The sequence below is a fragment of the Eretmochelys imbricata genome, chromosome 14, assembly GCF_965152235.1.
Source record: "Eretmochelys imbricata isolate rEreImb1 chromosome 14, rEreImb1.hap1, whole genome shotgun sequence".
Lineage (NCBI taxonomy): Eukaryota > Metazoa > Chordata > Testudines > Cheloniidae > Eretmochelys > Eretmochelys imbricata.
Window position 1 is genome coordinate 53,553,167 of NC_135585.1, and position 12,062 is coordinate 53,565,228.

The following is a 12,062-nucleotide window of genomic DNA, read 5'->3' on the forward strand; positions in this document are numbered from 1 at the left end:
TTAATTAATTATTTTAATTACAAGTGCAAGTAATTACAGAGTTAGATACATTAAATCTATACAAGAACCCCTGTACTGAGTTTGTACCACTGATTAGTATATTAGCTCCCCCACTCCATTTTAATCCTTGCAGTGAGTGTTTCCCGTGGGGATAGTGTGGAAGAGTCACCCAGCTAATCTCAAACACAATTTGCTTCTGACTCACCTTTCTCCCAGCGCTGGTCTCCACTCTAGCTACACAGCAGAAGATTAGGGTGCCCTGCAGCAAACCTAGGCTTTGCAATGTCTAATCCGGCCCATCAGATGGTGCTAGGCCAGAGGAAAAAATAAAAACAAAACAATATAGACTAGAAAGTAGCTGGAAAAGCAGCAGTTTGTCCTGCAAAAGTTTCCACAGGAAACAAAAAAAAACCTGTTCAAACATTTTTAAACATCCTAATAGAACAATTTAAGTGCAAAACTTTCTTTGCCTGCTTACATGTTTTTTTTCGTTCCCCATTTCTTCCACTTTGGAGACCGTGAGTGAGAAAGGGTTTGTAGGAGGGTCGTTTAAGGAATACTTTGTGTTACGTTAACATTTAAAAGTGAAAGTATTACTTTCAGAAAGGCTCTTACTGTTTTCCATGTGGCAAAAGTCGGAAGGCAGCCAGAAAGTGGAGAGAAGAAACAAAAAAAACAGCACAATTTCAAAACGTTTACAAAATTCTGAAGACCACTGGGGCTTCCCCCCCCTGGAATTGTGTTGGGGGGGAAAAAAACAAAAACCCTTCAGAAAACTAAAATATGAAGTCACTGAAAACGAAGTTTCTGGAAAAAAAGTTAATGGTCAACTAAATTCTGTTTTCTGACAAACTTTTCATTAGAAAAATTTCAGTTGTCTCTAAGTTAGAACGAAGGAAGAGAGACTGAATAAAACAAGAGGGTCCTTCTAGCCTTAAACTCCATGACTATGAGCAAATTACAACAGAAGGAAAAAAATACAAGGGTTTTTGTTTGGTTGATTGGTTGGTTTTTCACACTGTTCGCTTATAGGACTGACAAAGTCATAGCAAACTTTATAAAACAAAAGAAGTAAACAGCAAATCATTAAAGAGGGGAACAGCGAACACTCCATGGCATCACACGATTAATTTTTCGTTAGTTGTGAGGCTTTATACATTTCAATTATTTAGATTCCGCCGCCATGGTTTGAGCAGATGATGTAGCTGGAAAATACCCAGCCCCCCTCAAACTAGGGGAAAATACACATCTTGTCCTCCACAAAAGTACTTGTAACTTGGCTGGCAAGTGAGTCCAAGGGGATTTAAACCCTTAAGCAACATTTGCAAATGAACCTTAAAGCATCTAAAGACTCTTCAGTCTTAGAGTTTTATGCACATATTGATCTTTGCCCTTATCTAAGTTTCTTTAGCAAGGTCAGGAAACCCACCTGCTTACCCTGAATCAGATTTTGCAGTTTGTTTTGCTCACTGATTAAAAACTTGATCACGGGGAAAGTCAAGTGCAATCGAAAGGGTTCTACAGACCTCAGCTTTTCTGCCTCGAACTCACCTTGAAAGATAACTCTGTTAGATTAAAAGGCATCCGCTCTGCCTATGAGTTTGTAAGCAAATTCCTGTGAGTGGGATACAAGGGTGACAGCGACCCACAATTCCTATTGCTAGTACAGACCCATTGCCTTCTCACAAAGTGAACACCTCTCCTGGACAGCTCAACAGCTTCTTCACAGGGCGCCGGCACCTCCGTAACTTTGCTGCTCGCACACCTAGCTAGTTATCAACTTCTTCTGGCCTGCACGCATGCCTGGCCTTCCCTTTCCAGTCTCAATGAGCCCAGCAAGGCCTTAACACTCTCAAACATACAGACATTTCGATTTCCACTTGAACCTGCCTCTCATTTCTGGCCCTCCTTAATTATCTTCTTTGCTCCACAACGGAGACTTTCCGTCAAAGATGCAGCTCCCACGTTTTGATCTGGGAGACAACACAACACAGTGGACCCTATGCAGGAGGCATCACTAGACGCCTCAACAAAGGGCCCGTTGGGGAGTTCAGATCCCGGTCCCATTTAGCCTTAATTCCCAACTTTGTTGCTCGGTGTTGGGAGACCGCGGGAGCGAACAGAGCCTGGTTCTGCAACAGCCGAAGAAAACCCACAGCCCGGCGGCTTGTGTCTTGCCGCAGCTTCCTTCCCTAGGGAGGGTGATTTTCTTAGCCGGTTGCTGTTTAAGCTTGTCCTCAGGCAGTGCTGCCTTCCTGCTTGGCCAGCACAGCAGAGCTGCGAGTACGTCCACACTGCAATCATAGGGTTTGGTGGCCATTAATGTAGACGTACAACATACACATGCTAATTTCAGTCTAGCTAGTGTTGGGGCAATGATGCCACAGAAGCATGGGCTGGAACCCAGGGTAAAGACCTGGGCGACTAGCCCAGTGCTGCTGCCCCTTCATTGCTTTTATCACATACCCCTACTGCAGTGTAGATGCACCCACAACAGCAGGGGGAGGCGGGAAGGGGTTTTAATCCATGTCTACAGTATGGGGACATGGCAGCAGACTACGCTGGCATAACCCCAAAGCAGACACATCCTACCGTGGGGGAAGGGGTTTCCCCATCACTGCAGGAACACTGCCTTCCCAGTGACGGTAGCGAGGGCAACTTAGCTGCGTCTACACTGGGGGTTACGTCGGCCTAGCTACAGCATTCCGGAGCGAGTTTTAAGTTTTAAGCGTAGACCAGGTCTCAGTTACGCAACCAGGACTAAGAGGGCTATACAGGGGCCACAATAAAGAGCAAGTTAGAAAAAAGGATTATTTACCAAAAAAAAAAAAAAAATCTGTCAAGCTCAATTGAGGATCTTATTGGAGCGATGTTTGGAGAGAGTCAGGCAGCCGGGCCTTGAGGGGTTTCCCCAGCCTTCGCCCTTCAGTCGCCCGGCATCGCGTCCTCCCTTCGCATCCCGTCGGGCTCGCTGCAGATCCAGTAGCGCTTTGTGGAGCACCATGACGAAGTGGCAAAGCCGTCGCTCAGGTACGCGCAGTCGCCTCCTCCTCTTACCGTAAACCTGCGACGGAGACGCCCTGGTGATTAGAGTCGGGCGGGGGCCAGGTATGGGCCCCGACAGAGGGGCACGTCCAGTGAAACCCCTCAGGATCGCCCCCTTCCTGCATCACTCGTTCCACTCGAACTCTTCCCGGCAAGAGGGGTGGGGAGGAAGAGACTAACAGGTTGATCTCCAGCAGTGTTAAGGAACGGTCGTCCGTCCACACTGGCAATGCAAGACACCTAACTCTTTTAACATAGCCGGGTTACAAGCATGGTTATTTCTGCAGCCTGGCTGCGACCTCAGTGATTATCCTGCCAGATACTTCACCAGCAGCCATTCTGCACTTGGCATTGACTCAGCATGGGCACTGGAGACTCTCTTCCCACTTTCTTCCCCTCTAGGGAGGAGGTGGAAGGGCTAAGGTCCAGATTGTGAAAGGTATTTAGGCACTGCTCCTCTGCTCAGCAGTGCAAGGCCTAAGTGATTTACATGCCTAAAGCACTTTTGAAACTGAGACTTATGTTCCTAAGTTATTTAGGCTTTGAAATTCTGAGTAACGCTTAAGTACCTTTAAAATCTGGGCTTAAATCCTTACTGAACTTTTCAGGAAATACCATGGGTCTCTCATTTCCACCTAAGCTGCCCGTTAGAGGGGAAAGGCATGCAGCCTGCTGATCTGCTAGGTCAGCAATGGGGATGAACCCCAAAAGCTGGGGGGAAATGTCACAAAGGAGAAAAGTAATCAGCGTGATTTTGGAAGTAACAAATTGTTTTAATCTGCCCGAGTTCAGCCCTTTTCCCATTTGGAACCCAACAAAGTGACTAGCTTGAAAAGGACTCACAGATCGTTGAACTGTTCGCCATTCACCCATTGCCAGGTCTGTGCCAATACTCGCTTCAGGCCAATCCAGAACTCAGAGATGCCTTTATATCGCATAATGAACTGCTTTAAAAAAAACAACAAAAAACATTATTCATTATCGTCTGTAATGCTGTTGAAATGGTTAAGCTATTTTCAGTCACTGTTTCAAGGGGACCTGCTGCCTAAAACAAATCGCTTTCATAGCTTAGATGGTCCCTGAATCTGCAGAGAGCCTCATACATTAGCGGTGAACTGCACAGTTCAGCTCCACTTGTGTTAACTCTGAAACCTAATGGTGTCCAACTCAATGTTAACTATTTTGCTGCTAATTGTTTTAATAGCAACATTCAGCTAAGATGCTTACTCACTGCTGTTGGGCACAGTGGCAGGTATCTAGTGGGGTACTGGTGAGGATATCTGATGGGGGAGTGGGGCAGATATAACTTGTCTGCAAGACTCAGACTTTAAGGCCAGAAGGGACCATCATGATCTTCTAGACCTCCAGAACCTCACCCACCCACTCCTGTAACAGACCCCTAACCCCTGGCTGAGTCACTGAAGTCCTCAAATCATGATTTAAAGACTTCAAGTTACAGAGAATCCACAATTCACTCTAGCTTAAAGCTACAAGTGGCCCATGCCCCATGCTGCAGAAAAAGGTGAACTTTCCCACAGGGTTCCCCTTATCGGAGTATCTGAACACCTCACAATCTTTAGTAATAATCCTAATGATAATTAATCATACCTAGCTTGTACCTGGCGCTTTTCATAAAATAGATCTCCTAGCACATTACAAAGGAGGGCAGAATCATTAGTGCCATTTCACAGAGGGGGAAACTGAGGCTGTCTGGTTGAGGCACTGGGATGCAGGCACAAGCCCAGTGGTTTCTGTGTTACATCTTCCTGTTTTACAAGCTTTCGGGGCACACGGAGATCTCTGTCAGGCCTGAGTAAGATGCTCCCGGCGTCACAGCGACCTCGGCCACCTGCATTTTGCTGTGAGGCTGGGAGAACCTTCTCCAGCCCTGAAGAAGAGCTCTGTGTAGCTCAGAAGCTCATCTCTCCCCCCAGCAGAAGTTGATCCAGTAAAAGATTTCACCTCACCCACCTTGTATATCCTGGGACTGACACGGCTACAACACCACTGCTCAAATTCTGCACCGTCACATATGGGTGACTCATGTTTCCCTGTGTCTGGCTGTTCCCTGGGTGACTCTGACTCAGTGGGGATGACTGAGGAAGGCGGTAGGATGAGCACAGGATAAATACGGAGACAGTCAGCCAGGCCATGTGGTGCCAAACCCAGCCTTGTGCCTGCTTGAAACTCAGGGCATGTCTACACAGCAACTAGACACCTGGGGCTGGCTTGTGCCACCTGATTGAGGCTTTCAGGGCTGCACCATTGCTGTGTAGGCACCTGGGCTAAGCCCGGAGGCCAGGCTCCCGGACCCTACAGGTGGGAGGGTCCCAGAGCCCGAGCCCAGAAGTCGACACGGCAATGAACCAGCCCCACAGCCCAAGCCACGAGATCCCAAGTCAGCCGGCAGGAGCCAGCCACACGGTTTTCTTTGCTGTGTAGACGTACCCTCACTGTCCTCTAGGCCAGTGGCTCTCAATCTTCCCAGATGATGATACCCCTTTCAGGAGTCTGCTTTGTCTTCCGTACCCCCCAGTTTCACTTCACCTAAAAATTACTTGCTTATAAAATCAGACATAAAAATACAAAAGCGTCACAGCCCAGTGTTACTGAAAAATTGCTGACGTTCTCATTTTTTACCATAGAATTATAAAATAAATTGATTGGAATAGAAACATTGTACTTATATTTCAGTGTGTAGTACATAGCACAGTAAAAACAAGTCATGGCCTGTATGAAATTTTAGTTTGTTGTAAAGCTAGGCAAATACCTCGATGAGTTGACGTCCCCCCGGAAGACCTCTGCGTACCCCCAGGGGTACATACATGTACCCCTGGTTGAAAACCACTGCTCTAGGCAAGCACCGGTAATCCCGTGGGCTGTGGTACAAGAATTTACAGACTAGACTAGAGGGAGGGATTACTGGGGCCCCAGGGCAGTATGGATAGACACAGCAATACCCTGAAAACACCTCCACTGTCAGGAGAGAAAACAGATGCAGCAGCCCATGCTCCTCTCCTCAAGAAGCAGAAGAGATCAAGCAAAACCAGGGCTATGCTCCTCCCTCAAGTGGGTGGAACCGGGCACCCTGTTTTTTATTTATTACAGCTGGGGAAGAGGGGAATTCCAGGCCCCTCTCTTATGCCCAGAGGCCTGGAAATGTGCCCAGGGCGGATCTGCTCTAGGAATTTTTGCGGGGTGCGGTTCTCTGACCTGCGTCATTCAGGCAGGCAAACTAGATGGCCACAAACAGTCTAGTTATTACGGAGACACACGCCCATTGGCAGCGGGTGACACAAACTACTTCCTAGACAGCAGCACGCAGGGGAGCAGTTACTGGCTGGCGGGTCCATCCTTGGCTTTGAGCAGGGAGTGCGGTCTAATGGTTAGAGTAGTGGGTTCATCCGGGGATCTGGCCCATGGATTCCTATAGAGCTACCGCTGATTTAACCCCAAGGTGTTTGGGAGGGAATACACAGCAGCTGTCTAAATACATAAGAGACCAGCTGGGGCCCCTCCCAGCCCTGTGGTTTCCCGCACGTTATGCTGATCACTGTTAATTTGCTACACTCTGTTCTCTTTTCAGAGTAGCAGCCATGTTAGTCTGTATTCGCAAAAAGAACAGGAGGACTTGTGGCACCTTAGAGACTAACCAATTTATTTGAGCATAAGCTTTCGTGAGCGACAGCTCTGTTCTCTGCTACTCGATACAACGGCCCTACCCTGTGTCCAGTCAGGGGACAGTACGCTAATGATAGCCAATCACCACTCTTCTTCCAGACTAAATCGCGGGCTTTTGGTCATCTAGCTATCTAGGGGCTTGTGTTGCCTGGCTTGGAATATGGGGAGTTCAGAGCACTCCTCGTGCTCAGAGAGGGGGAGATGGCTGGGGGGGGGAGGGTCATCTGCAGGGCATGCGGCACAGAAAGTGGGGGGTCTTCAAGCAGGTAAGTTGTGAACTTCCTTTGTAGCAGTGCCTTGCGGGGGCCTTGCCCTCCAGAATGGCTGGTCTGTGTTCAGGGAGGAGAAGCAAACAGTTCTGGAAGTGCTGGGGTGGGGGGAATGAGTCTCAGAGCTCCTAGGGGGTGCGGGTGCTGCTGTCTTTGATAATACATCTCCCAGGCTTTTCCTTGGCCTCTTAAACCTCAGTGAAAGGCGATCTCTAAACGCAGGATTTCTCATTCAGTTCCACCAGCTTGCATGGGCGCTTCCCTGCTGGCCAGCAAAGCAGCTTCTTAGTGAGGACTGGAACTAGAAGAAAACCTCTGCTTTTGGAGCTGCAGGGGGCACTGGGAATCAGGACTCCTGGGTTCTGTCCCTGGCTCTGGGCAGGAGGGGGAGGCACACAGATGACCTGGAAAACCGTCTTGGTCTGAAAAACGCTGCCCCAGGGGTGGGTTGGATTCAGGAAGCCCTTGTGGTGTGGAACTACCCCCAGAGGGCAGCCAGATCGGTGTTTAGGGACACTGGTGTCTGCTGGGAGCCCAGCTCTGCACAGCTGATCAGAAGACGGGGACCCAAGTGAGCAGAGTTACTTATGTGGCCTGGTGTTTACAGGGCTGGGAGCTCGTACAGCTGCAAATCACCCTGAAAATGGGTAAAACTGAAAGGTAGCTGCTCTCTATCCCTCCCGCCCCCGCCAACATGGTTTCTCTGACTCGTTTTGCCTTTTCCTTTGAGCACGTGACTAAGTTTCACCTGTCCTTGGCCACTGTTGGAGAGGGGAGTTGTAAAGAAGCTAGTGTGTGATGATCTGTCCAGCCCTGCAAATCCAGGGACAATCCACTGGATATCCGCGGATGTGGTTGTTTACTATCTTTGCGGATCAGCTGTGGATCTGGATTTTTCTATCCGTGCAAGCCTTTGACAGGGAGATTGGGTGCTGCTGTGGATACCTATAAAAGGTGTCAGAATAGCAGCCGTGTTAGTCTGTATTCGCAAAAAGAAAAGGAGGACTTGTGGCACCCTAGAGACTAACAAAAGACTTTAAAAGGTGGAGTGCGGATCGCGGGTCGGATACAAGTTAATTACGATGTGAATCCAAATGTTTGTATCCGCTCAGGGCTCTAATGATCTGTCTCTATTTCAAGCTAGTCCAGTGTCCCTCTGAACAGCCTGCTGGTCTCCAAAGCCTGGTTCTCTTCCAGCCTGCGTGTGGGGGGATCCGTCCGGGTTTGTTTTACAATCCGACCTATTGCAATTGTCCCTCTTCTCTTCCTTCTCCCAGCTCGGCGGTAGCCGGTCCTGTAACCGGGCACCTAGATCCAGCCATTGGGATTGGATTCCCCATCTTTAAAATGAGATCTTCCTCTGTCTAGATTATAAGCACTTTGGGGCAGGGACTGTGTGTGAGTGTCCCCCATCACTATGGGGCCCTCACTAGACCTGTATGTTCCCTTGTAATATTTGCTGTCATAAGTAAGGTTACGAGTCTGTCACAGAGGTCACAGATGCTGTGATTTTTATTTATTTTTTTTATGAGCCCTCCATGACTTCTTGAACATTCCAGTAATTCAGCCCCAGGCAGTGGGGTTTGGACATCCATCATTTATTGTTTATTGCCTGCATCCTGTCTGTGACTTTTAATAAAGATACCCATGACAGAATCGTAGCCTTAATCATACGTAAATGTGATTTTAATTGTTTTAAAGCTGTTTTATTATTGTGTTTATCTCTGTGCCTCTCTCCCCTGTCCGTCTTGTCTGTGAAAAAGTTTCTATGTAGATTGGCCTAGGGTACAGATGTGGGAACCTGCATGAAAACACCCTAAGCTTATTTTTACCAGCTTAGGTTAAAACTTCCCCAAGGTACAAACTATTTTACCTTTTGCCCTTGGACTTTATTGCTGCCACCACCAAGCGTCTAACAGATATATAACAGGGAAAGAGCCCACTTGGAAACGTCTTTCCCTGCAAAATCCTCCCCAAACTCTACACCCCCTTTCCTGGGGAAGGCTTGATAAAAATCCTAACCCATTTGCATCAGTGAACACAGACCCAAACCCTTGGATCTTAAGAACAATGAAAAAGCAATCAGGTTCTTAAAAGAAGAATTTTAATAGAAGAAAAAGTAAAAGAATCACCTCTGTAAAATCAGGATGGTAAATACCTTACAGGGTAATCAGATTCAAAACATAGAGAATCCCTCTAGGCAAAACCTTAAGTTACAAAAAGACACAAAAACAGGAATCTACATTCCATTCAGCACAGCTTATTTTATCAGCCATTTCAACAAAACTGAATCTAAAGCATCTCTAGCTAGATTACTTACTAAATTCTAAGACTCCATTCCTTTCAGTTCCCGGCAAAAGCATCACACAGACAGAGAGAGCCTTTGTTTCTCCCCCCTCCAGCTTTGAAAGTATCTTGTCTCCTCATTGGTCATTGTGGTCAGGTGCCAGTGAGGTTATCCTAGCTTCTTAACCCTTTACAGGTGAAAGGGTTTTTCCTCTGGCCCGGAGGGATTTTAAAGGTGTTTACCCTTCCCGTTATATTTATGACAAAAGCGGTTTTATTATTGTATTTATCTCTGTGCCTCTCTCCCCTGTCCCTCTTGTCTGTGAAAAAGTGTCTATGTAGATTGGCAAAGAGTCCTGTGGCACCTTATGGACTAACAGACGTATTGGAGCATAAGCTTTTTCGTGGGTGAATACCCACTTCCTCAGATGCATGCATGCTTATGCTCCAAGATGTCTGTTAGTCTATAAGGGGCCACAGGACAATTGCCGCTTTTACAGATCCAGACTAACACGGCGACCCCTCTGATCTCTGTAGGTTGTAAGCTATGCAGCCGAGAGAGTGTGTCTCATTTATCTTTGCACCGGGGGGGCACTGATCTCTGCTGAAGACTTGGTGTGACTGCAACACATGTAATAATAAATCACAGCTGTCTGAATTTTTTTAACCCATGGGGAACCTTCCTGGCTTCTTCAGAAGCTCCAACGTGCTGTGGAGTGAGCATTGGCTCTAGCTCTCCGGGGTCTCAAATGCAAACCTCTCCCCTAGGTTCGCTCTGCAAACCCCCCTCCCCCCCCAGGCAGAATATTGGACTAGCCTTGCTGGGCTCGTGTCCTAACGCCCAATATCTTTCATCACCATTTAGCAGAGGGAGAGCAAATGTCTCCTGGCCGCTAGGTGTCAATATTACACGCTTTTAGTCTGTGAGTCTGCTCTGGCTGCTATTGGAAAGCTAGTCCTAACAGCAGGGTGTACAGTGCCTTAAACTTAGTTCACACCCTCCATCCGCAGCGTTAGAAGCCCAGGGCTGCCCTAGCACGAGCATGCCCCACTGCCATTCCCTCTATGGGGAGACTCACGCCAGGACCAAATGCAGTTTGTGTTATAGCATGTCCTTACTAGAGCGCCCCCTTGTAAGGCCCTCGGCCTCAGCGGCCCAGCTGGGCTTCTCTCCCCATCCTCCACCACTGACTGGGTTGCGGAGACCTCGCTCTCTAGCTGGGCCACTTACCGAACTTCTCCCCTTTCTGGGGCACTCCATGCCCAAAGCCAGCACGAAGTAACAGAAATTTAACCTCTTCTCTGGGAGATCGAGTTCAGCCTCAGATCTGCTCTCTCTGCCTGCAGGTGAGCAAGGCTCTTCCTTTTAATCATCTCCCTCTGGCTGTCTCAGTTTGGATTGAGTGGGCCTTCATTAGCCTTTTTCTACCTCTTCTGCCCCAGTGCAGTCCCCGGAGGCTAGGAAATCCGCATCAAACTTGTCACACTGCAGGGATTCAAATAACCTCTGGCGTAAATCTATCCATCAATTAATTAGCTCAGTTGACGCATTAATCCTTTGCACCACGCTGTTGTCCTCAGTGGGGTCACACTGGGGATGGGGATGGTCCCGGTCCTAGATCAGTCGTGTGTTTCTCTTACACCCACATCTGGGGGAGCTGGACTGCCAGGAAGCTGGTGAAGAGAGGAGAGACAGAAAGCCCTGGGACTGATGAATCAGGGTATCTAGCTTCTGTGCATGGCTGCCAGATGATCGGCCGACATCAGCACATCTCTCTGTGGATCCCAGTGTTGGAGCCCCCCAAGCAAGGGAGCAAACTCCACTGCAGACAGACTGAGCTGGGGCCTACATCCAGGCAGGAAACTGCAGCACTGTCTTTCCCCCACCAGCTGTTCTTTACACAGGAAGGGTGGGCTGCACCCAGAGTTAAGCAACCAGAGAACACCGGCCAATCAGCGCTGGCTCGAAGGCGAGCAAATGGAAAATGGGCTTCCCACACATCAGCAAAGGCTGACCCACAGGAAGCTGGCTTTATCTCAGCTGCCGTGTGACAGTGCGTGGTAATGCAGATATGATCAATCTGATGAAGGGTGTGAAACAGCTGCCATATGAGCAGAGGGTAAAAAGCCTGGGGCTGGAAAAGAGACGACTAAGATGGGAGAGGATGGAAGTCTATAAGATCATGAGCAGTGTGGAGAAAGTCAATGAGGAAGCGTTATTTACCCTTTCACATAAGAACCAGAGCTCTCCCAATGAAATTAATAGGCAGCAGATTTAAAACAAACAAAATGAAGTATTTTTACACACAGGAAACAGTCAACCTGTGGAACTCCTTGCCAGAGGATGTTGTGAAGGCCAAAAGTATAACTGAGTTCAAAAAGAACTAGGTAAGTTCATGGAAGATAGGTCCATCCATGGCTATTAGCCAGGATGGTCAGGGATGCAACCCCATGCTCTGGATGTCAGGTGTGGAAGGAGAATCAGATTCATAGTGAAATGTGCAGTGGTGATGTTAAGTGTATTTGCCAGAGGGAAGCTGTCCTGATCTAAATGGCATTAACAGATCCCCTATTTGATTAAGGGAAACACAGGACTAAGGTTCGGGCTCAGGGTAAAGTTCTCAAAGGTGGAGGGCCTGCAAAAACGCCACCCTCCACTCTGTCAGTGCTGGGACGCTTTAGAAATACACAAGAGAAACAGCGCCCTCCATGGGGCATGTGCATGTACAGAATGAACTTGTCCGCATGCAAACACACGTACGAATGGAAACCTCGCAGAGC

At 48.1% G+C, this 12,062-nt stretch overlaps 1 protein-coding gene across 1 annotated transcript; it reads right to left on the bottom strand.

Annotated features, from left to right (window-relative positions):
* Positions 1 to 169: 169 nt before the first annotated feature.
* On the bottom strand, positions 170 to 12,000 carry LOC144273962 (C-type lectin domain family 2 member D-like). Its single transcript, XM_077832692.1, has 3 exons — positions 10,513 to 12,000; positions 3,889 to 3,992; positions 170 to 3,064 (listed from the first exon to the last, which is right to left on the bottom strand). Exons 1-3 carry the CDS (start codon positions 10,540 to 10,542, stop codon positions 2,926 to 2,928), a joined length of 273 nt encoding a protein of 90 aa, XP_077688818.1. The 5' UTR covers positions 10,543 to 12,000; the 3' UTR covers positions 170 to 2,925.
* Between the last annotated feature and the right edge of the window lie 62 nt (positions 12,001 to 12,062).

Excerpts from the sequence above, each read along its gene's own strand:
- LOC144273962 (XM_077832692.1), bottom strand. The coding sequence starts at position 10,542 with ATGGAGTGCCCCAGAAAGGGGAGAAGTTCG. Across the intron at positions 3,993-10,512 it reads CCAGAAAGGGGAGAAGTTCG|CAGTTCATTATGCGATATAA; the intron begins GTAAGTGGCCCA and ends TTTTTTTTAAAG. Across the intron at positions 3,065-3,888 it reads GGCGAACAGTTCAACGATCT|GTTTACGGTAAGAGGAGGAG; the intron begins GTGAGTCCTTTT and ends TCTCCGTCGCAG.